Source organism: Leuresthes tenuis, unplaced genomic scaffold (genome assembly GCF_036924035.1).
Source record: "Leuresthes tenuis unplaced genomic scaffold, fLeuTen1.0.hap1 SCAF_23, whole genome shotgun sequence".
Taxonomy (NCBI): domain Eukaryota; kingdom Metazoa; phylum Chordata; class Actinopteri; order Atheriniformes; family Atherinopsidae; genus Leuresthes; species Leuresthes tenuis.
This window is the reverse complement of record NW_027325377.1, coordinates 21383014-21406211: the sequence shown is the minus strand read 5'-3', so window position 1 is coordinate 21406211 and position 23198 is coordinate 21383014. Positions and strand designations below refer to the sequence as shown.

The 23198-nt window shown below is 41.4% G+C and overlaps 1 protein-coding gene across 3 annotated transcripts; it reads left to right on the top strand.

The window, feature by feature from the left end:
• Positions 1-1180: 1180 nt before the first annotated feature.
• waslb (WASP like actin nucleation promoting factor b) lies at positions 1181-22152 on the top strand. Of its 3 annotated transcripts, XM_072377927.1 has the most exons (11): positions 1181-1592; positions 7583-7717; positions 7906-7992; positions 8622-8718; positions 9836-9859; positions 12764-12944; positions 15297-15339; positions 16553-16706; positions 17699-18249; positions 18356-18464; positions 19311-22152. In XM_072377927.1, exons 1-11 carry the CDS (start codon positions 1488-1490, stop codon positions 19370-19372), a joined length of 1548 nt encoding a protein of 515 aa, XP_072234028.1. In that variant the 5' UTR covers positions 1181-1487; the 3' UTR covers positions 19373-22152. The 3 variants fall into 3 exon arrangements, with proteins under 3 accessions (XP_072234028.1, XP_072234029.1, XP_072234030.1); XM_072377928.1 differs by lacking the exon at positions 9836-9859; XM_072377929.1 differs by lacking the exons at positions 1181-1592; positions 7583-7717; positions 7906-7992; positions 8622-8718; positions 9836-9859 and adding an exon at positions 10298-11865.
• The last annotated feature ends 1046 nt before the right edge of the window (positions 22153-23198 follow it).

Below are 23198 nucleotides of genomic sequence, written 5' to 3'. Positions count from 1 at the left end.
AATTTTAAAAAAACTGAAACTCTCTCATTCGTCAGGTTTAAAAGAACATGACAAAAAACTTGACCCTATGAAGTCTGATACATGCACAATATAAATAATCTAGTTACAAATTGCTCTTGGTCACATTTCTTGGACAGGATGTGAACAGCTTTAAAATGTGACATATGACTGCTTTTTATGTAGGACTGAAGAATTCATTCAATAAGAATGTAATGTTCTTATATGTAGCACAGATAATTAACACTGCCATCCCGCAAACAACAACCTGTTTTAGAGCCTGACTGAGCATGCTATAGAGTGTTACAAATCCCCTGAGGTGAATTATTAAAATATGCACAAGCCAGACATACTGCCTTTGTTCGAAGCTACTCATTACAGCCTTGAATGATCTGTTTAGATGCTTAAAATTTGACATTTCTATGGTTTGTAATAAGTGAATACTATAATCTATCACTTTTATTATCTCAGTCAATTGGCAAGGATATAAGGGGGGAGAGGATGACGACACATACGCCTGAGGCAGAGCTCAGTAAATGGAGCAGTCTTAATTTTTCTTTTTCCTTTACTTACTGGCTAAATATAGTTTTTTGCAATGCAAGGAAAGGAGTTTGCACCTCCAAAGAAACCTGCCAGTACAAGGTTTGATTATGTCTAAGGATAACTTAAATATCTCAGAAAGCGTGAGGACTCGATCATATCTTTCAAAGAGAACTGAACCCTGGCCTCTGACTTCAAGAATTTAAAAGCACGTCTTCAATAGAGAGAAATGAGAAAATCTGTGGCTGTTAGGTGTGATAACTTAAAATGTGGGCTTAGCTTTGTAGTAATTCTGAATTCAACAATTCTCTTTTCATTGAGTATTATGACATTATCTCTGTTGGCTTTACCTTATTTCTTATCTCCTCCCATTCTGCACTCGCACACATTCCTGTCATAAAACCTATGGGCGGATTGGATCAAACCATCTTTACAGAGAGTACCACGAGTCCTATAATTTTTTTCATAAAGCGGGATATTTCCACCGGGCTTTCACAAGAATATTCTTGGATTTTTTAAATACTTATTTGCATAATTCCCATCGTTGGATGTGTCAAAGTTTTCCTTAAGAGATTATGTGGGACACAGTTGGGAAATATTTAACCCCCCTCGTTCCCGAATAGTGGACCCGTCCCTACACTGCCATGTTGGATGGAACTGGCTCAAGGCTTTCTGACGGCCGGACTTCCCAGGAAAGTTTTTGCAGTGTTCCGTCTTCGTCCAGTTGCTCCAGTTTTGACCTTATTTTGAGAAGCTAAGGGACGTCGCACTGCATTCCTAACCAGCATACGTTTTTCGGCATCATAGTCTTGCAGAGCGCTGGGACAAATCCGAACCGGTGTGAAGGGACGGAGGCAGGCCACGGATGACCGAAGGACTGTTTATGTATCTTTTTGGATCTCGTAGAACGAGTTAGAGTCGGTGCATACTTTATAAATTGATCACTAATAATGAGTGGACATCCGCCGCAACGGCGGCAAACAAATGTCGGTTCGATACTTCTTACATCGCATGAAAATGAATGCCTCTTTAGCCACCTTGGCAGGAAATGCATCGTAAGTTTTTCCCTCTCATTAAATTGTTGTATGATAGCCTGCTAAGGAAAAAAAAGCTAATGCTGCTAACTAATGCAGCGTTTCCTGTCCCGAGAATGGAGATAAGGCTAGCTATAAAGTGCAACAGTGGGATTATGGCCTACAGATTTATATAGGGATTGTTGGAGATAACGTATGACCACTCGCAGGGAAATATTAGATACTTCTAATTTACGAGCCTGGCTCGTCTTGACAGCCGACGCGACGACGAGGGCGACGGGCAAGCAACGGTGTTAAACGTCCCGCTCGGGACAGAGACGTTTGGGGAAAATAGCAAGTTTTATCCCAGCCCCATTAAAGTGAAGCGTTTGGCACACCTGAAATCACCCAGGAAATCCTGAAATTTGCCCCGCTGCTAGCTTAACCTCAGCGAGCCTAGCCTCGGTAAACTGGAGTTAATTGGAGCTGTTAAAGCCATCAGCGGAAAGAGGGGCAAATGAGTGCTTTATTATTTTTTTGCATTGGCATTACATAACGTGGCAGAACCTTGGTTGTTTTCGGGAAGTGTGTCCACCGAGAAGAATGTGCCGAGCAGACTTGGCTTAGAAGAGCTGACGAGCTGAAAGTCTTCCCTGTGTAAGACTTGCCAGCACCTAAAATCTGACGACAAAGCGGTGGGAGTAGCCCTCTGTTCCAATGTGACTGCAGTCAAGATCTGTAGTGCAATGTCACGACTCAATATTGTGAGATAATCTGATATTACGTAAGACGTTTAGTATTCAGCTAATTCATTTGTATGTCCTCCTTGTGCTCTCTGTCTCAGCAAGCCCCAAACCTAATTACAGTGGCATGTTAAGTGGCCCAATTGCAGCCTTTTCACATCCTTCATTAATCCAGCCTTGCACGTTTGGCTATAGGATTTTAGATCTATCTCTACCTATTTTTCTTTCACCTCATCATCCCCATTTGTTGACACTTCAGTATAACCATTATGGATGTTTTAGTTCTATCTAGTCATGATTCACTAAGTGACATTTCAATTGCAATACCAGTTTTGCTTGGATATGAAGGAGATGAACCAAAGCTGTTACTAAGAGGACAAAACTTTGCACCTTTACAGGATGCATTGATATTGAATCATGGACTATGTCCTGCATTTTGTGGTAGCCTTGTAGCCTTTTGTCTGATTTAAGGCCCTGTGTGAGCCTTAAATACTTTTCATTTTGCAACCTTCTTCTAAAATAACAGCGAAAAGTGGTCTGAGATGTTCTTAAATCAGTTTATTTCTTCTACGAGGTGTCTGTGTTGCAGCTCAGCAGAAGGCCTGAAACTGAGAAACAGAGTTCGATATTCAGCTTCACTGTCAGATATCACAAATCCAGATCGTTGCTGCTTTGCAGTTTTGCCAGGATGTCTCGCAAATGTCACCCAGTGATATCAGCCGGAAAGAATGTCATGCCCTCACCTGTCATTGATTGCCTTTGCAGATAAGACTTTATTTTAATGTAGAGGTTTCAGATTGATTAACAGGCTGTCAGGCTGTGGTTTTTTTGTTTGTTTTGTAGCTGGTTAATTCTGTTGGTCTTCTAGTTGGGAGGTGTTAGATTTCCATAAAGGTGGAACAAATTTATGTCTCACAGTGACCTTCAGGTAGCCTGTTCTCAGGTTACTTCCCTATGGCAGTCATTGTTTCCTGTAATTGTGTACAATGAAGGTGGCATGCTTTAGAGACAGAGAAATGTCTCTTCCTCTTGATGCCACTACTGCTTGCTGCCAACCGTGCACTCGGTTAGAAGTCTGTGTGTGGACACGTCTGCTTTAGAAAGGCCACATTTCCTGTCTCATGACACACACGATCAAGCCTGTGTGAGGGCACATGGTGAGACGTCCCGCCTCCTTCTTTAGGTGAACACAGTTTTCTAAGGTGTGTCCTGCAACTGTGTAACCTGTTTACACCAAGTGCTGTGACATCGTTCCTCTGGCATCCTGTGAATGATATCATACAGCATGTGACATCAGGAACATTCCTCTCAGGCCCACTCTCTTGTGCATTTGTACACGTCTCCTCATGCATAGTGAGAAGAAATGTGCGACACTGTGTGTGTTTGTTGTTGGGAGAGGAGGACTGGAAAAGGCTAACATTGTGTGTCTCCCAGACCAGTCTAATTGGAATGCCCAGCACTGAGGGATTTAGTGGCTTACTGAATGATTGCAAATGATGTAATATATTTATTTATGCATAAACTGTAAGAATGCAAAGGTTAGCATCATTTTGTTGTGTAGCATTGCTGTCTTTCTAAGGCGGACAGTTCTTCAGCCCCCAGATTTACTGTAAATGTGAGAGTCTGCCTGCTACCATAGTTAGTTCTTTGAAAGCAGCAGCACTTTTCTCGCCAGTTTGTCTGCTTTTCTAGATTGATTTTGGCAGCTGTTGGTTTGCATTGCATCGCTTCAAGAGTTTTCTCAATTGCTGCCCTAATGAAACTATATGTGCAATCTGCCCCCCTTTTTTTTAAATCCCAATGCCTGTGTGACTTCCTCAAAGTTGCCTCTTAAAAATGTTTATTTTACAGGGTTTTTTTGCAAGCATTTAGAATATTATAGATATATGTAGACATGAGGCCCAACGCTTGAAATATGCACCTGAGATACATAATTCATAGGTTAAGAATTACAAGTATTTCACTGTATTCTGCAGGGTGAAATTAGTCTGTATACATATGAGACACCCACAGGTACACACACAACAGTCTTACTGATTGCCTTTGCTCATTGGTATTCCTTGTGCTGATTTCACCGTCAGCAACACTGTCTTACTTGGCAAAAGGTGGACTGGGTCCAGTTCACGCTGTGTGTGTGTTTGTGTGCACAGACTGCCTGATCAGCAGTCCTGTCCTGCAGGAAGTCCCGTGGTTGGCCTCCTCTGGTGATTTGTGCTGGAGGAATGGGACCCCCACCTCTTTTCTTTAATCGGTCACATTTTTTCCTCAAGTGGGCTCCTTTTGAGCTCCAGCTGTGTTATCCTCTGTTTATTCATTTTTATGGGACCCTAGTAAGAGGTCAACTTAAAAACCTTTCCCGTAAAAGACTTCACAGGGACAGAAATTTCATTAATATCAATATGCTCGCTACAATTTGGCCTAATTATTTGTCTGTGAAAAATATTTTTCCTTTCTGTTTTCTTTTCTTTCTACATGAGCATCTATTAATGTTATCCTTGGTTAAAAGAAGATTACAGTTTCCTGGCCTTTGAACTGATGACATCTCTTTAATAAAGAGTCATGGAAGTCTTGAAATAAATGTTGACAGATTCCAGGATTATAGTGTTAAGCGGTTTAGTCGTCGAGTTTTATCATGAATAATGTTTGATTGTGCAGGGTTAGCGTTTACATCATCAGGTCATCACAGACGTGGACGCACAGTGGGAGCGGGTTCAAAAGCAAGTGTTTGTGTCGGGCTTTGATGATGTCATAGACGGAGCCCCACTTCCTGCAGCCTTTGGCCTTGTCGGGAGCGTTCAGAGCTGCATGGAAAAATACATCGCAAAACAGAATTCATGGAATTGTTTTGATCGTTGGTATTTCTGATCTAAATCCAGGCAAGAGCGGTGACTTTGCCACGGTACTTTATGTGTCTATAGATGAATCTTACTTGTGCTGTCTGAGTACCTGTTAACTCAGCTATGCACATTATGTGTTGTTATTCTTCGTCATTATTACTGACATTTCAGCTGATCCCTTAAAGAACAAAGCTTGTGTACTTGGAGTCAGTGGATAATGAGGTCCTCATCCCGATGAACAGATAACTGGCCCAGTAGAAGCTCCTGCGTTTGTTTTATATCAACCATGTACTGAGAATTCTTATTTGAATAGTTGAAAAGAGCAGTGGTTGTTTTCTCTGAGGTTTATTTCTCTCGCACTTGAAAAAAATCATCAACTTCTCCTACCTACTGGTTTTATTATGTACAAAAAAAATGCACCAAAAGTTTAGTGGTGTCTGATTGTCAGAAATGTAGGGCTGGGGTATAGAGACCAAATGATAGCCCTCTGTATTTTAAGACAAAATGACAACACACGGTGTATATTTAGTTTCTTTATCCATAAGCCGTTAGTATTCTATAATGCTAAGCGTTTACACCGTGCATGCTATCATCTCAGCCCTTAACATGGGTTTGTTTCTCTCCTGCTCTTATATATGATCTTTTAATGCAGCTCAATGCGCAAAAACAGCCAACACTGACAGCTAGAGCTTTACAGTTCTATACAAAAATACATCCTCCTGTATTGATATCAATGGCATTGTCTCAAAAAATAATCGCACCACTCAAGCCGAGTGTAAAGTAGCCCATAAAAGTTGGTGATTGTCTGCCAGAAAAGACTTTTTCAACTGAAGGAACTCTGCGACACCTCTATTCCTCTAATAAATGACCTATTCATGAAGTGGTATATGTAGATATTACAGAAGCCGTTATTTTGACTTGTGTTGGGCTGACCTTCGGCCTCTCCTCCTTAACTGGAGAGGGATTTTCACCAGTGTTTCATCATGCTCCAACATCCTTGTCACCATTAACAACAAACACTGCAGGGGATCTGAACTGTATACTGTTTTGAAGTATGCTGTAATTCCTGGAAGTAGGATAGGTTGAAATGTCCTAAAGGCACCACCGGGCATTTCACTCATGGTGCTCTTTCTTTCATGTGCGCCCCAGTGGTTGTGAACCTGGACTCCCCTGTGTGAGAAAAACCCCCGCAGCAACATGTAAAAACTATGGGAGTCCAATCTGGCCTTGTGATCTTGTCTCTGTGTGTGCCACAGATGTGTTCTTAGTGTGGAACATTTTACAGTTTCCGACTGATTTGCCCTCTGTGCCTTTAACCCAGCAGCTTAATCAACGAGAGCACAACCTCGTGTGGTTAAAACTGATATCAATGCATTTACAGAACTTTGTTCTCGTCTGTATCTGTTGAACTTCAGGGTGTTTGGTAACCATATGTAGATATTAAAATGACTCAAACCCTCAAGGATCGTAGACTTCTGGAGGTGTTTTGATACATAACCAGAATAAACCCACTTTTCCTCTTTGGATCCATGGTCTGTTTGTTTTAAGGACAAAATGTTAAGCGAAATGTTTTTGAAAGGTAGTGACCAGAATATCACTCATTTTTTGTTGTAAATTAGATATTTATCTCGTAATAGTCATCCATCTGTACTTCAGAGCTGCCCTCTCTGTCACTCTGCCTGTGCTTGTATGGTCATATTTATATATGAATAACGAATGAAATGATTGTGTGGATTTTTATATAACATTGATTTAAGATGTGGAAATAGTTTGAACCTGTGTGAACACCAGTTTCTGGCTTACCCCTGCATGCACATGGCGGTTGGAGCGTGTGTTGGAAGAGAACAGAGATCATGGTTTAATTTCAAGCTAGATAGACGATTAATAGATGGATTCCACACTGTTTTAGTCACTCAATGAATTTCTACAGTGGCGTGTATTTATCATGTCCCTTTAAAGTGTTGAAACTTCTGCAGAGGGTATACCTGTGCATTCACAGTTATGACTCTCATCTCTACATGCATTTCAGCAGTTAAGGCATCCTACAAATATTCTGCAGAAATGAACCTCCTGTTCTCTGGAGGGGGAGCTTCGTTGCATTGAAGGCTATGAACTAAATGACACCCTGTCATCATTGTAGCTCACAGATCTTACGTTTAGCACACATGGGCTTTATGGATTTGCATTTTTAAGAGATTGCTGAAACGTAGAAGCAAATGTTATCGGTTAAACTAGTGGAATTATCAGCTTCTATAACAGCTTTATATATTAACTGCCGCGTTATTTGGAGTATTTCTTATCATGCTGACTTTTGTCTTTTGATAGCATGGAGCATATAAATCCATCTGAAGACACACGTACACTCCTACAAACAAAGAAATAAAGAACAGCGCTTATCCAGCACACACGTGACCTTCGGCCTTTCCTTGTCTTTTTCTCTCCCACCATCCAGTCGTTGTCTTCAGCAGTGGTCCAGGTGTTTACAGCAGATCGAAACACCGGATGGACCAAGCGATGCTGCGGCGTGGCCTGCCTGGTCAAAGACAACCCTCAGCGGTCCTACTTTATCAGGGTCTTGGACATCAAGGTAGGTGATTACACATGCGGCACATGACCAAGAAACAGGATTTTCCCAAAGAGCTGCTGTTGAATCACAACTGGAGCTATTAGTTAAACAATTGCAACATTTAGATGAAATGCAGTGTTTGGCACTAACCCTATGCATCGATTTTGTGAGTTGATTAAGCAGCTTTTTTTTTTTTTTGCTTTCCACAGGACGGCAAAATGATGTTTGAACAGGAGCTCTACAACAACTTCAGCATGCATCTCCCCAAACCTTACTTCATGACATTTGCCGGCGATGTGAGTTGTTACGTTACTCCTTTTATTTGTGATCCTCTCTCTTATATCGGCGCCCACGTGTGAAGCACTTTTAAAAAGGTTTTCATTTCGGCTCATGAAAATGCAGCTTTTTCCTCAAGGCAAGACGTGTGCGAGATGTGTTCTGTCACTTGCACATTCAGGCAGATTTTTAACCTTCTTTCACGAGGTGTGGCTTGGTTGCTTCAACCGTAGAACTTCCTGTTTGCCTTGTTTTTCAAAGTAAACGCACGTCTCTCTGACTCTTTCATAAGGGACCTCCTAGTGTGTCTAACTTATTGGATGATTTATGGATGAAAATATGATGGAAATGTCCATAAAAGACATGCGTGAGCCCTGCTCCATGTTTGCCAGCTCATAAAAGCCATTGCAATCTTGGTTTCCTTTATATATCACAGCAGTACTAGAATTTCTAATGTTTATGTAACACAACACTTTTATCTTTGGGGCATACATCTTGTCAGTGGCTACAGTGGCATCAGCAGACCGTGTGGATTGTGGGTTTGATGCATCATGAAAGTTGGGTTGGTAGATAAATCGATGAGTCATAGTAAGAAGTAACAAATGTATTTACATCACATTTCTATTGTGGTTTGTCTGTGTGTTGGCAGACGTGCCAAGTGGGTCTGAACTTCGCCAATGAGGAGGAGGCCAAGCGTTTCCGCAGCAACACGTCAGAGTTGATCGGGAGAAGACAGAGGAAAAATGGTACCAATTCACTGCCGGCTCTCTGATTTAACCTACAAATCTCACCACTGATCTGACAAAGTATTTGTACTGTTCAGCTACACAGAACTGGGCAACACATTTTAAACATCAATATTGATTCAGAGGCGCTACAATGATGCCATCTGGAAGACACTCTGAGCTATTTAAACTAGTCCTTTAGCAATGCTGTGGCTCTTTTTTCACCCAGCAACTCATCTCTTCTTTGCAGATTATTTTCAGTGTTGCCTTTAATTCAGCTAATCATGGTGGTTTGTTTGAGAGGGAGGTTGTTTTTGTTTTTTAAATCCTTGAATAATGCTCCCGCTTCCTCTGGTCTTTACTGCTGTCCACCACCACAAGCAAAGAATAGATTTTGGTGCTGTAACATGTCATGTTCTGTACATTCTGTCTTACCCTTATCTAAAGGAAAACCTTGGACCGAGCATTGCATTGAATCACATTGTTTACCTGCAGCTTCGCAGATGCCTTCTTAAATTTTTTTTTTTTTATCATTGGCACTCATCCTTCACTTTTATCGTCACATGCTTGATTAAGACCGTCCGTCTCTCCTCTTCCTTTGCTACGGGTCACGTCCTGACCTTTCAAATGACTCGTTCTGTCATCTTTCTCCCACTCAACCCTCTGCACCCAATGCCTAATCTTATCTTCTGTTTAAAGATTAGTATATCGAAGCGTGTGTGTCTGTTTGTTTTAGCTTTGCAGAGTAACCCTCATTAATTAACAGCCTCTGTGCTTCAGCCAGCATTACTCTTTTTGGTCATTTATGCTTCAGTGTTTAGTTTAGTTTCCCGATGTAAGAAGCTCAGTGCACCATCCTCTCGGTGATTTGTGTGTTTGAGCGTCTGTGTGGAGACAATACAAGCTCTGACCTGTTATCGATGTCTTTTTAAAAACACTAACAGCACACTTTGCCTGGCAGTTTTAATGAATAACTCCCGTCTGTGCAGCACATGCACAATCCCGCCGACTCCTGCGCTCCAAATAAACTCCACGCTTTGTACATCTGCGCTCTGACTCTCACGCTCACCCACTTCTCTCTAACGCAACCCCCTGCTGAGCTCAGGATTGTAATGCTATAATTTGTGTGTTTTCACAGAGAAAAGACGCGACCCTCCAAATGGTATGTTTTCTACTGTTTCCTTCAGAAATGATCAGAAGAAAGGTGTGAAATTAAGAGTCAGACCTGTCAGCTCACGGCATCATTCGGGGTTTTGTGGATCATTTCTTTCCCCTTGTGCTGTGGAAACTTGACGTCTTATGAAGTGTTTCACGTTTGGCACACGTGGAACAAACTGAGTTCCAAAAATAGATTTAAAGCGTGAACAGCCTCCACTTTAACCAAGGTTCAAATAAAGAGTACTCGAAGCATCCAGCGTGTGCTAAAGCATTTGTTTTAGTGTTGAGACTTTAATTGTACAACACAGAGAGAGTTGTCCTGCTCCAGGATCAGGATGGAAACCTCTTTTCTCGTATGTTTATTGTAAAAGAGTCAGCTTAAAGGAACGTAAAAAAACAACAGCAAGATTCACGTCCAGATTTCCTGCTAATCAATGAATTCAGACTTTATTTACCTCACTGTCACAGTGTTGGAAACTGCATCCAAAAAGAAAACTTGAAGGTTATTGAGCCTTTCCATTGTAATAACTTGGAGTTGAGTGGAACTTGAGGGTGCCTCGAAGTGGAAATTGCGTTGCTGATAATATTCTTATTACTAAACTTGTGGACATGTTTGTTGGCCATGTGGTGCAACACTTTGCTTAGTGTGACACAGCAGCTTTTTCATTTTTGTGATCTTATCGTGCACCTCTTTTCAAAGAAAGTCGCCCCCTCTGAAAGTCGTCCTCTTACAGGAATATAGCTCCTCTCTGTCTCCACCTGTCCTTTTTCTTATTTCCCGCTGCATCATGGCTCTGACACCGTCATCTCTGCTCTGGCTCTTGCTCTCCCCTTCTGTCCCGTCCTGCTGCCTGTTCCAGCTCTCTTATGCCCAGCAGTGTCCTTGTCTTCCTTCTCCTCTTCACTCCTCATTTAATCTGTCTCAGTTTGCTTTTCTCTCTTTTTCTTTCACCCACTAATTCATCATGTTTTATAAACCCGGGAGATTAATATGGGATTATGTCATGGATGGGTTTTAATGATTATGTAAAGGCCAGCACTAAATCCAGAATGATTTTCTGGGATTAAATACGTCTCTGTGTCCTGCTGGGAAGGGGAGGAGGTAGTTGTGGAGTAATGATCATTGCAAGCCAACGCAGGCATTATAATCCAGCAGGAGGGAATAGAGGAGGACGGCTAAAGTTTGGCTGCTATCGTGTTACATGTTGGCTCTGTTTTTCTTGCAATGGCGATGCTGGATGTCTGCCTCCGCAGCTCAGGCCGCATGCTTGTCAGCTCCACCAGAAGTTTTTCGGATCCACATTTATTAAATTAAGACTCAAGGCAATTGCAAGTTGGGAAATGTCTTCTAATGTTTTGGAAATCTTAGACCATCTGGGCTTTTAGGCTTTTGCAGCGGCAACATCCCGTTTCCTGACAATCCTGGCGTCAGCTCTAAATGAGACAAGTGGATTTTCTTTTCTGCTCAGCTTGAGATCTTTTTTTGTTTTTGTTTTTCTTAGATGTATTCTTGACTTGCAGTCTCCTACAACTCTGCACTCTTTCTTTTCCTCCACTAAAAAAGGAAAAGTCAAATCTGTCTTGTGCATTCAGCCACGATCTGCCCCTGTTCTCACTATATTTCTCACCCCGAGCCGTCATCTGCAATGATGTTCTGCACAACCTTTCTTTCTACTCCTTCTGAGGAGCTTAATGGTGAGGGTAGAGGACGAGCAGCAACTGTAGGCGGTGGAGGTCTGGCCCCAAGCTGCCTCTCTTCATTGCACTGTCTGGTTCTCCCTCAGGATGAACTGTATCCATCCTATTCCAACCCCACCAGTCGTCTCTCATTATGCGCAGAAGAGCGAGCTTGCGATTTGGTCGGTAAAATGCTCCTAAATGTCAGCATGACCACCTGCGAAGCAGGGGATGGTGGGTGTATTTGGGACCGGGTGAGGAGGCGACGCAGTCGGTCAGCATCACCCTCGTCCAGCCGGACTCTCAAAAGTCCCTGTAGAGAGAGAGGAAGAGGTACGTGCTTCTAGTTAGAGCTTTAGTGATACTGAAATAAGACAGACTATGCTGTCATTTTAAAGAGAAGCTCTTGGAAAACACTTCTTAACCTGTGGCGAATCCACTGTACGACTCAAACAGCTTGTGATGAACTGCTTCCAAGTTGTTCACAAGAACAGCATCTGAAGTCCTGATGACTGAGCTGGCAGATGTTCTGAATGTATGTTTTATAGTGACACTGATGGTTTAAACCCTGCTTGTTGTTAGAGATCTCACCTTTCAGCGTGTATTTGCTATTTGTCTCATTGAGTTTTGAAAAGAAGAAGAAGAAAAAGAAAAATCTTTTTCTGACTTTCTCTATAAATGGACACATGTTCATCAGTGTTAAAATGGAATGTAACCGCTGTTTGTCCCCGGAGATCTTGAGGCATTTTGTGTCGTCATGTTGCACATTGTTGGTCGGGGGCTTACGTAAGTAAAAGCGTGGGATTGATCGTGCTTCACAAGTAAAAGTCAGCACACTTTAGAAAAAACTAACAAGGTTGTGGTTCACTCTCAGGACAAGTTGTAGAACAGTCTTTGTAAATAAAGTTTTGGCACTTAATTCAAGGCAGCACTGCGATATCATTTGAATAGCTTAATTAGCTGTCATGTATGATAAACAATTATGTAATTATTGTACATAATTTTTAAGCTTTATATAGTCTGTTATAGTCATTAAGTAATGCATTTCATTATCAAAAGGACGTCACTGGCCCTGAAATGTCAGGATTGGATCACTGTTGGATTTTCATTTTGAAGCAGGATTGTGTGTCGTGTTTTATGACTGTCTCCACTTTTCCAAATGAAACTGTTCTATAAAGCATGTGCCATTATCTGAGCCGCAACTTCAGTGCTGTGTCCATAATTTTTCCAGGACCTACGTTGCCCATGGCTACCGTCGACATAAGAAACCCAGAGATCAGTGGTCAGCGTTATCACAACTCTCAGATGAACAACATTGTGCACTCCTCCTTTCCCAGGAGGGACAAAAAGGGCAAAACCAAGAACAAGAAGAAGTTGACCAAGGCGGACATCGGCACACCCAGCAATTTCCAGTGAGTCACCACAAGAAAAGTGGATTTATCTCAGATTGTTTTTCTGTAAATGGCCCGCAGAAAAGTCTGTTTAGCAAGCAAACCCTTGGTTTTCTTTCAATCTGAAGCATTGTAATCTAATTGAACACTACATAAGTTAACCAACAAAAATACCAGTAATGTATTTATTCATTTATTTATTTGTAGAAAAAGCAGAAGCATCCCGGGAGCTCGTAGTCCCCTTTTCAACACCAGAGAACTCATTTTATTAGTCATTTGCAATAACTTTTCCTGAGTCTTTCTATGGTTTTTGATCACAAATTCTTGGGAAACTCTATCAGCTGCTTGTTGTTAGAGGGCTTTCTGGAGTGTGGCGTTCCATCTACACTCTACCCGTGTTTAGGATCATCATCCTTCTGAGAGATCCACTTCCAGTTTAACATCTGCTCTCTGACAAGCAACCTCACATTCTTTTCAAGAGCTCTTTGATATGTTGCAGAATTCATAGTTAATGAGTGCAAGCTGCCCCATCCCTGAGGCAGCAAAGCAGAACCAATCAGTCATTCACAATCACAACGGTATGAGGTTCTTTTCCTCGGAATTAGACTTGGATCTACATCTACTACAACTTCATCTTTGATTCCGAAGGCCTCATCTCTCGCTGAATATTCGCCGGCAGTTCGTAGGTTTGCTGGCACGTCTCGTACAGATCAGACAGTCTCTTTCTGACTGTAGAAACGGAGCTGCAATTACCACCAGATCCTGTGATGAAATGCTGAGGTCCTTTTTGGGCCAAATAATCAGTTCTTGGCTCTTAGGCAACAAAGGATCCTCAATATTATTGATCACACATGGCCCACTTTTGGCTCCCTGATCATTGGCTCCTAAGCTGCAGCACTAGATTCTACTTTTATGGATCTGAAGCTTTGATTGAGTTTTCCACTGGATGTATTTATTCAGTCACACTTTGAAAAAGACTTGTTTGCCTCTTTAAGTTGTTGAAAAGGGCAACAATTTCAAAGGATGTACTAAGAACCTGTGGTGGAAAATTACAAATGTAGTAAATTCACATTTGGGGGATGTTCATTCATTGATTTGAAAGAGGGAAAAAAAAAAAAAAGGATAATTAAACAAAATACAGATAGGATTACCATCAATGGTGGTGCAAGGTCATCCATTAATCTGGGTTAACATGTAAGTGATACTTCCATGTTAAAAGGCCTGTGTCAAGAGATTTACTCCATGTACTCCAAGCATGTGGGCTGCCTCTCATAAGCAGAGTCTATATCATTTATGTTGGTCCTATTATGCTGGCATTACATGTGGAATGATTAAATATACGAATATATAGAAGTAATACATTGATAGCTGGCATCAGAGAAAGAGCTGAATGTATAGATACGGGAAAGAGAAATGGCACGAGGGAATCTTTGTTAGTTCTTTGAGCCCCAGAATCGTGAACTACTCAGATCTGCAGGGAAGACTTCAGAACAAATCTGCAGTAATTTACGAATGGCTTGTCTGGACTTTTCCTGCTCACTTTGCTGTTGTGGAATCTTGATGGACTGCAGGGCTTGGTTAGAAGTGTTCTTTCCATTGGGAGGGATTATATTCTAAGAGCTGGAGGGGGACTGTGCGACCCTTGGACAGGATCCTTCTGCTCACATCATTATTCATACAAAATGGGATCGAAAAGCCTGGAAGGAAATGGGGGAAGATGGTGGGTGAATAGATTATTAGAAATAGAGAACTTGGGATTTTATATTAGTGATTCAAAACCAATTGGATCAATTTCCTTATTGAAAATATACTAAAACTGTTAATTGAGCTGTATGCTTTAACCCTGAAAACGCTTTGATAAATGGTAAACCTGCAGTTAAAGCTAAACTCAGTTTGAGGCATCAGAGGTAGCAGGGCAGGCATCCGGATGGAGGCAGTTGGTGGCCGCCGGCTTAAATTTGTCAGTTTTACTCACAGTTTTACAGATAAGGTGACACTCCAGGGCACCTGAGGTTTAGACCCTCAGACTGAGAGCTGGTCCAGACCCCCTGTACAGGGCCATCTGGGATCTGTCAGCTGACCTGAAGTAGAAGGATAGCCGTTGCAATGTGTTACTTACAAGCTGCAAAGTGCTCATTCTAACATGAAGCTCTCAGTCAGTTGCCATCAGATTAAGCGATGAGTGAATGTCTGAAAGGGGCTTTAGTGTGAGATTAATAATGTAGAGTGTTGTGTCAGTACTTGCGGGTTACAAATGAGCCATCTGGGTTCAAAGTGTGTTTGCTCCTCAGGTTTATATTAAACACCCTGTTGACTTTTGTTTCCTTCTTTGCTTTTATGTCTCTCATGTTTTCTCCTCTGCTTTTCTCACAGGCACATCGGGCATGTGGGATGGGATCCAAACACAGGCTTCGATGTAAGCAGCATTCACGTAACCTCCTTTTCACGCACATGCCTTATTTATACACATCTGCACATGCCGGAGCATTTGGCATCTAGGCCTTCTTAAAACCTTTCCTTTAAAATCTCCCTCACCCCAACATGGACAAGCAGCTCGAATGAATGATCTGAAATATCTGTTTTAAAGGGAAGAGAATCAACCTGCATCTACATAATCCATGACCTCATTCCCAAATGTTACATTCAGTAATACTGCTGGATTTTGGATGAGGGCTTTGAGATCGTACAGGTTGGAGGGCTTATTCGGTCTGCAAATGGAACAAATTAAGTACAGATATTATACTTTGACAAGTTAATGCTTTCATGGACTTAAATTGAGTCTTAATAGGTGACGTCTGTCAAACTAAGCTTGCTCACCTCAGATATCCTCAGGATTTTAGAGTCTAGGTACAAATGTGTTGATTAACTTAAAAGTATTTTGTAGTCTTAGCGGTATTTGTTACCGGTGTGCTAATCTTACCTGTCCCAGTTTTCTTCATACAGCTTTACTAAACTTACCATAATCATGTTAGATTGGATTCAAACAGATGTCCTAGTGGAAGAAGTATTTTTTTTTTTTTTGTTTGTTTGTTTTAAGCTTGAGCATCAGATTCATCACCTCTCTGTGACACCTGTGCACCACAATGCTGACCCTTAAACCTCACACTGACGATTAAAATGTGAACACAGATCCATATAATTATTACTTTAAGCTTCATCCCATCATCACAGTGTATGATTCAATATGAAAAAAAGTGCTTGTTTTTTAAGATAAAATTCTCTTCAAAACATCTGCCACTAGGTGGCAGCATAGCAGCTTATATTCTGGACTCTGAACGTTTAGCTGAAAACAAGGGAGTTGCTTCTCACATTCAGCTCCAGATTGAAGCTCTCTTTGGCTGAACATGTTTCCAAGAACCAGTGCCAGACAGATTAATCCTGTGTTTTCAAATGTGCCTCTAATCCTAACAGAACCAAACCCATTTGCTTCTAAGATGCAGAGATCAGAAATGAGCATTATTAACAAGGCTGAGGTTGTTTGATCTGAGGAACCCACAGTGGGAGTTGTGTTTACTACAAGCACATGATTATAGAGAAATGTAATCATAGTTTTCATTCAGGCTTTGGATTTATGAATGATCATGATGGAAATAACCCTAACTGTGATGTCGCCGTGTTTTCTTCTCCAGTTGAATAACTTGGACCCTGACCTGAAGAACCTGTTTGATATGTGTGGCATCTCTGAGGCTCAGCTGAAGGATAAGGAGACCTCGAAGGTGATCTACGACTTCATCGAGAAGAAAGGAGGCGTGGAGGCGGTCAAAAATGAGTTACGGAGACAAGGTAAGGTTGTCACGGTGTGGCAAATGAAAGAGAACCTTATCTTTGGGCAAGGATTATAAATTAGAAAGAGAAATCTTGTAAATGGGGAAGGTACACTTCCACCTTAGTTTAAAAATGTAAAAAATGTTTTTGCAGGACACTCGTCGTGTGGAAATGTGTTTATTGGGTTGATTGTCAATTAAAGACAGTCTAACTGGTGTGGTGGTTTTATTCCCAGGTCCGCCCAGGTGGAGCGGTAGGTTTCCATGCATGACCTGCTGTGTGCCAGCTTATGTCGATGCATGTAGAGTCCAACTATGAATTCAACCTGTGTGAAGTCTTTGCAGTGACTTCAGCAGTAAACTGTTTGCTGTTGTGCAGTTTGATGTCCCGACATCTGACTCTGAGCCAGCTGGAGAAATAACAGGCTGTTGTCATGTCAGACAGACTTCCTTCATATCGTGGGATAGTTGTTGTGCCGCGATACTTCTTGAACTACTGTATTTTGCTGTGTAACTCCTTTCCTACCCCTGTGAGAAGCATAGCCGCACTTTTAAACTTCTGGTTTGTCGTGTTATCAACACTTTGCACGTGAATTGGCTCTTTTGTCACTGGCGCTCAGCAGTGAGAGCAGCGGAAACATGGAGCATGTTTTGAAATAAATTCTTGATTCTAAAACATTTGGAATGAGGTTTTAGTTACGCCTTCTGAAGGCTGTTACCTTTAATTGTTCTTGGGTTTTCCTAACGTAATTTACATTCGTTACATTTGAGAAGGCTGCCCCCTGTTGCTTAACTTTGTAATTGCATGGCTTGGCACAAGCAAGACCTGGAGAACTGACAAGCATTTTGGACTGTGAAATCTTTGAAATTTTCTCAGTGTTACTCCATTAAAGCGATTTGTGGACAGTGGGGTCTGAACTTCCTTCAGGAACACAGTGTGACGTATTAATGAGGCTCATTCAAGTTTCATCTCTGAACTCGTGTTTCTGGTTTGTTTTTCTCACTCTTCAGCTCCTCCACCACCTCCATCCAGAGGCGGCCCCCCTCCCCCACCCCCTCACCACGGCTCAGCCCCTCCACCCCCTCCGCCTCCTTCCCGGGGTGGGCGCAGCGCCCCACCACCCCCTCCCCCCTCCAGAGCTCCCGTCTCTGCGCCCCCACCTCCCCCTCCATCCCGACCGGGCATGTCTGCTCCACCGCCTCCCCCACCCAGCAGAGGCCCTCTCCCACCTCCCCCTCCGCCAGCACATGCAGGCATTCCTGCAGCCCCGCCCCCTCCACCTCCTCCCCCTTCATTCTCAACTCCATCCAATATTGCCGGGCCTACTCCTCCCCCTCCTCCTCCCCCGCCTCCCGGCCCTCCACCTCCAGCTCTTCCACTCTCGACGGAGGCTAACGGAGGGGACGGCAGCCTGCCCGCATCCGGCACCAAGTCGGCACTGCTGAGTCAGATCAGGGAAGGAACCCAGCTGAAGAAGGTGGATCAGAAGGAGAGGCCGGTGTCCAGCACCGGCAGAGACGCACTTCTGGACCAAATCCGACAAGGAATCCAACTTAAGCCTGTGAGTTGGTTTATCAGACGCCACAGCGTTTTAAAGTTGTCCAAACAACTTTAAATTGTTCCTTTATGTTGCATTAACTGTGCTGCTCGTCCCTCTCCTTTAACAGAGAGATGACACTTCTGACTCAGCACCTGCCCCCCAGGCCCCCTCAGCAGGCATCGTTGGGGCCCTGATGGAGGTTATGCAGAAAAGGAGCAAGGCGATTCACTCTTCAGGTACTCTCAAATTCAACATTTCCTATCAACATTTTTCACCTTTGCAGTCATAAATCCTGACATGACGTGGCGTGTGTTATTGATGTCGCAGTATGTTTGCTGATGTGTATAGTTACATTCAAAAACTTTCAATCACTTTAGTTAACAGCTTGTAATTCAGAAAACCCGCATGGTTGCTTCTACAGATTTAAAGCCAGTGGCAGCAGGAAATGCCCACGCATTAACACCAGAAAATAAAATAAAAGAACACTATCTGCGTATCCTCATTTGTCTGATCTGGTACAGACAAATCTGGGAATGAACTCACTCGGACAGCAGGCTGTGCTTGTGCTCGTAAAATCTAAATCTTACTATATGAATGTTGTTTTGCTGGTCCTCGTGCAGTCTGGGGTCCATGTAGACGCCTGCAGACATGGTCGGTTGAGTAAAACTCGTACCTTACCGGTCCTCACATCGTCTTTTGATTCTGTGCAAAGCGGTGTCAGCCGTCAAGGTGCAGCATTAATAACGTGTAGTGAAACATTTTAAATTTGTAATGAAGCTGCTCTGTGGAAACAACACAATCAGGTTCATTATAAAAGACATTTTGTCTTCTCTTCTTCTTTCTTTTATTTTCCGTTTCATCAGGTCGGCTCATTCGCTGTTTGTCAGCTGATGCTGAGCATTTAAACCAGACTTCCTATTTTCTTGAGCATCCTCGTGATTCCTTTTTCCCTTTAAGGTTTTTCAGTTTAACAAACCTGCCTCTCCTGCTAAGGTTCATTCGTAAATTTCTTAGAACCGTTTCAGTTATTTTACTTTAGAAATGATGTATTGTTTTTATTCTGAATTTGTGTGTTACCACAGACGAGGACGACGATGATGAAGATGACGAGGACTTTGAGGATGAGGATGAATGGGATGATTAGTTGTTTTTTTTGCCCCCCCCTCTCCTGACCCCTTGATGATCATGACACTAAAAATGTTTCTTGTCTTCTAAAAAGAAATAGTTGATTTCAAAGTTATAAATGTAAATGTTCTGTCATATTTGCTGTACATTTTTGTTGCCTTTATGCTTTTTTTTTTATTAATCTGTGCAATACCTCATTTAATCTGTAAATGTTTGTCACTCACATCTTAGGTTGTTCTTTATCTTCGTTTGTCGGCTTCATCTTTGTGTCTTGATAGCATCTCTCGTTTTAAACTCTTTCTTTCGCATCCCCCCGTTGATCACCTGCATCAGTCATTCAGCCTTCTTCCATATCTTCTCCCACCACAGGTTATCCCTCCATGTCACCCTCCCATGAAATCCTCAAATTAATGTGCAATTTTAAGAGTCTCTTGAACATTCAAGCTGAATGTCTTTATTTTTTGTTTGTTTGATCATCGTGTTTTTTGGTCAGGGATTGATAAGAGAGCTTCCAAGACTCCAAGACAAGTTGCCACAAACATTTTTCATTAATTGTATCATTGTTCATTAGGTGGGAGAAAAAAAAATTGAACTATTTTCATACCCAGCTGCTTAGTAGTTTATTTTTACGTATACAAATGATCCTAGTTTAGCGCTCATATTTTCTTAAAACAAAGAAGAAAAGGTTCTTTTTGGAATATTTAGCGTAATTTGCTGCGGACTGTAAATTTGCTCCGGAGTGTGAGTCTAGTTATATTTTTGCACAGATTGAAAGAGGAGACTCGCTGCATGAATACAGGACATTTTCAGGTCTGCGTCATTAAGGAACGTACAAATGCTTTAAGAAATGCGACCGAGTGCATTCGGACATGAACGTTTTACACTACATGCGGTAATGGAGGCAGCCCACAGTGTTATGGCGAGCTATCTGTTTTTGTTTCGTTTTGGTCACTGTCACACTACAGATTCAGTCGAATATGTGCTATTTTTCTGTTTTCTTTTTTACACTAGCAAGCAGAGTATTAATAAATGCCTGTTTGTTTGTTTGTTTGTAATCAGGTTATTCATTATGTAAAGCTTGAGGAATAAAGACATTTTAGTTTTACACACCTGATGCTTATAATGGGTCCATGCTAAGTTACATGACAGAAACGGCAAGGCTTCAGAAGTATTCTTCTCGCTGAACACGTTAAATGTCAAAACACTATAGGTAGAAACTGTGGATTAATGCAACTCCTCTAACGCATATCAATATTTTCATCACTAACTACTACACTATTTGGTGTAACAATAGGAATCATTTGTGTAACAGCAAATGGTGGTTCATTTTTCCCGAAAAAGACCAAATCCCGTAGAAATAGCCAAACTTAAAGAAGTGTATTTATATCTTTAAGTTGGTATGTATTTAAAAGTGGGTTTGTCACAAAATATATTTCTTTTTAAATGTATTATCACTGTGCACCACTGATGGAAAATCACTGACAATATGGGTTCATTAGTGACGAAAGATAACTGCTATTATTTGAGTTGTCCCAGTGTGGTAAACCCAGCCAGTCAGTTTCCAAACCATGCAAACTAGTGCCATTCACCGTGGCCAGTGCTCTGTGTCTGGATTCTTTTAAACTAACTAATTTGGATCACCTGGAATTTTACCAAAGCTGTACATCTCCACCAAGTTTCCTGAAAATCGGCTCACTACTTTTTCCAAATTTCACAGACAAACTAATGGGTTGCACTAAAAATATAAGTCTAATCTGGTTGCTCTGTTATCTTTAGCAGTTAAGTAATAACCCAGTCTATAGGTCTCTTTAAAGGAGCACTATATAACTTTTGCTAAACAGCAGCTAATGGCAGCACAAAATGGTGAAAAATAGCGTTATAACATAGCATCTCTCCAAAATATGCTAATATTAGCCTACATATGCTAATGGTATACATAAGACTACAGTAATAGGCTGAGATACCTCATTAGGCTAATGTCAGGTTAAGCATCCTAATATCTAAACCAATTGACGACAATTGCCGTCAGACTGGGAAACTCATGAAAACTACATACTATCTGGTTAAACCAGTTTAAAAAGAGAGGTGGCACTTATACCTGAAAGAAATTTACTGAGCAAAGTTGAGTGTTAAAGTTTAGAAATCTGTCCTTTCTTCTTTCAGGTATTGCATGGTATTGTAAAATATTTCTCCATAGGACAACAAAGCTTCTAACTGGGAAAACCTTTTTCCTTTTAAACGTTGAGCTTTCAGTTTTCTTTTGTTTTGCTTTTTTTTTTGTTGGCAACCATTTTGGCTCTGCAGGCTCTAGCTAAAGCAGGCTTTAGCTATGATTAACATGTGAGCAAAACTTCAGCTTATTTTCTTGGTTTGCCTAAAGTTGAGATAATTAACTAAGGTCACTTTGACTGTTTCAGACCTGAGAATAGAAAGCATAACAAGAACACTACATGCAACAAAACATCCAACAAGAGAAAAATACAGAAAACTTTGAAATGTCTTTAAACTTCTTTTTAATTGTTTTTCCTCTTTTTGCCAGTCAGCAAAAAAGGACTGTTACTCTAATAAATTTTGTGTCTTTGTGAGACAAAGTGCCACTTGTTTGATGTAAGAAAAGGCTTCATTTCTTTGTCAAACATGACAAAAACTGGGACTAAAATCCAGCCATGTTTTTGCTGATGTTAGCTTCTGTAAGTAACTTGCTTAAAAAGATGTTATGGACACCAAGTCTTAAGAGGCTGGACAAATATTGAACTCTTACACTGTACACTCCAATAAAAGGTTGATCATCACATCAAATGGGTATTTTGGCATCTTTTCCTTTTTTGTCTGTGCATGGTAGAAGTTTCCCTAAAATGATGTCCTGCAAAACTACTGGTTTATTTATGCATCGTGGCTTTGCAAGTTCACTTTTCTGAGCATTTACATTCATGGGACGAATGCCAACCCCGTCAACTTCTGTGGACATTGAGACAGAAAGATCAGATGACGGCTGAACAGAGAATTATTACACTCATTTGCTACCATGTCATCCGGAGAGCCAGGTAGAAATGACAACCATGTGGGGGATGGAGAAAAAGTACAGCCCCTGACTCACAGCAGCAAATCATGAGTGACAAGGTAGTCCCGACTGCTCTTCCTCATACATAGATTAAAAATACACTTCTCTGAAAGTGTTTGTGAATGAGCAGCAAATGAAGTTCAGAAAAAGAGGAAAATGGGAGGAACTCATAATTGATGTGTCCCTAATGCTTTCAGAAGTCACAGCAACAATTCCTCCTGTGTAATGACCAATTATATATGTCCACGCCATTTATTTTTAGTTGATATCCACATCAACTGACCCTGTGTCAGTCTCCTCAGCTAAGTGCTTATGAAAGGGATTAGAGCTGGTATGGCACTTTCCACTGGTGTCACAACAGTGCAGCCATAGAGACAGACACATGCAGACGGGCTAAGCTTGTTCAGAAGCTGCAGCACTACTACAGTATTGAGGTTTAAACTTGTATTGATGTGACTTTTTAGTTTCATTTCATAATCTGTTGTGCACAATTGTTCACCTTTGGGGAATGGATTTTTGTATGGTGATGAAAAGTGAGTGTTTCTTATACAACCTTGTTTCTTAAACAGATACAGTCTTCTATAGGAGAAAAGTATAAATAACAGAATTAAAATAAATTAGAAACCCCTCTTTAACTGAAAATATTACAAAGACAAACTATCAAATGTTTTACTCTGAGAGATGTTTGTCGTCTGAAAAAAGCATACACTCCAGGGACAACACCTCACGACTGATTAGGTGTATTTGCAGGACCTTACTATCGTAATTGGGTCTAAAAAGGGGC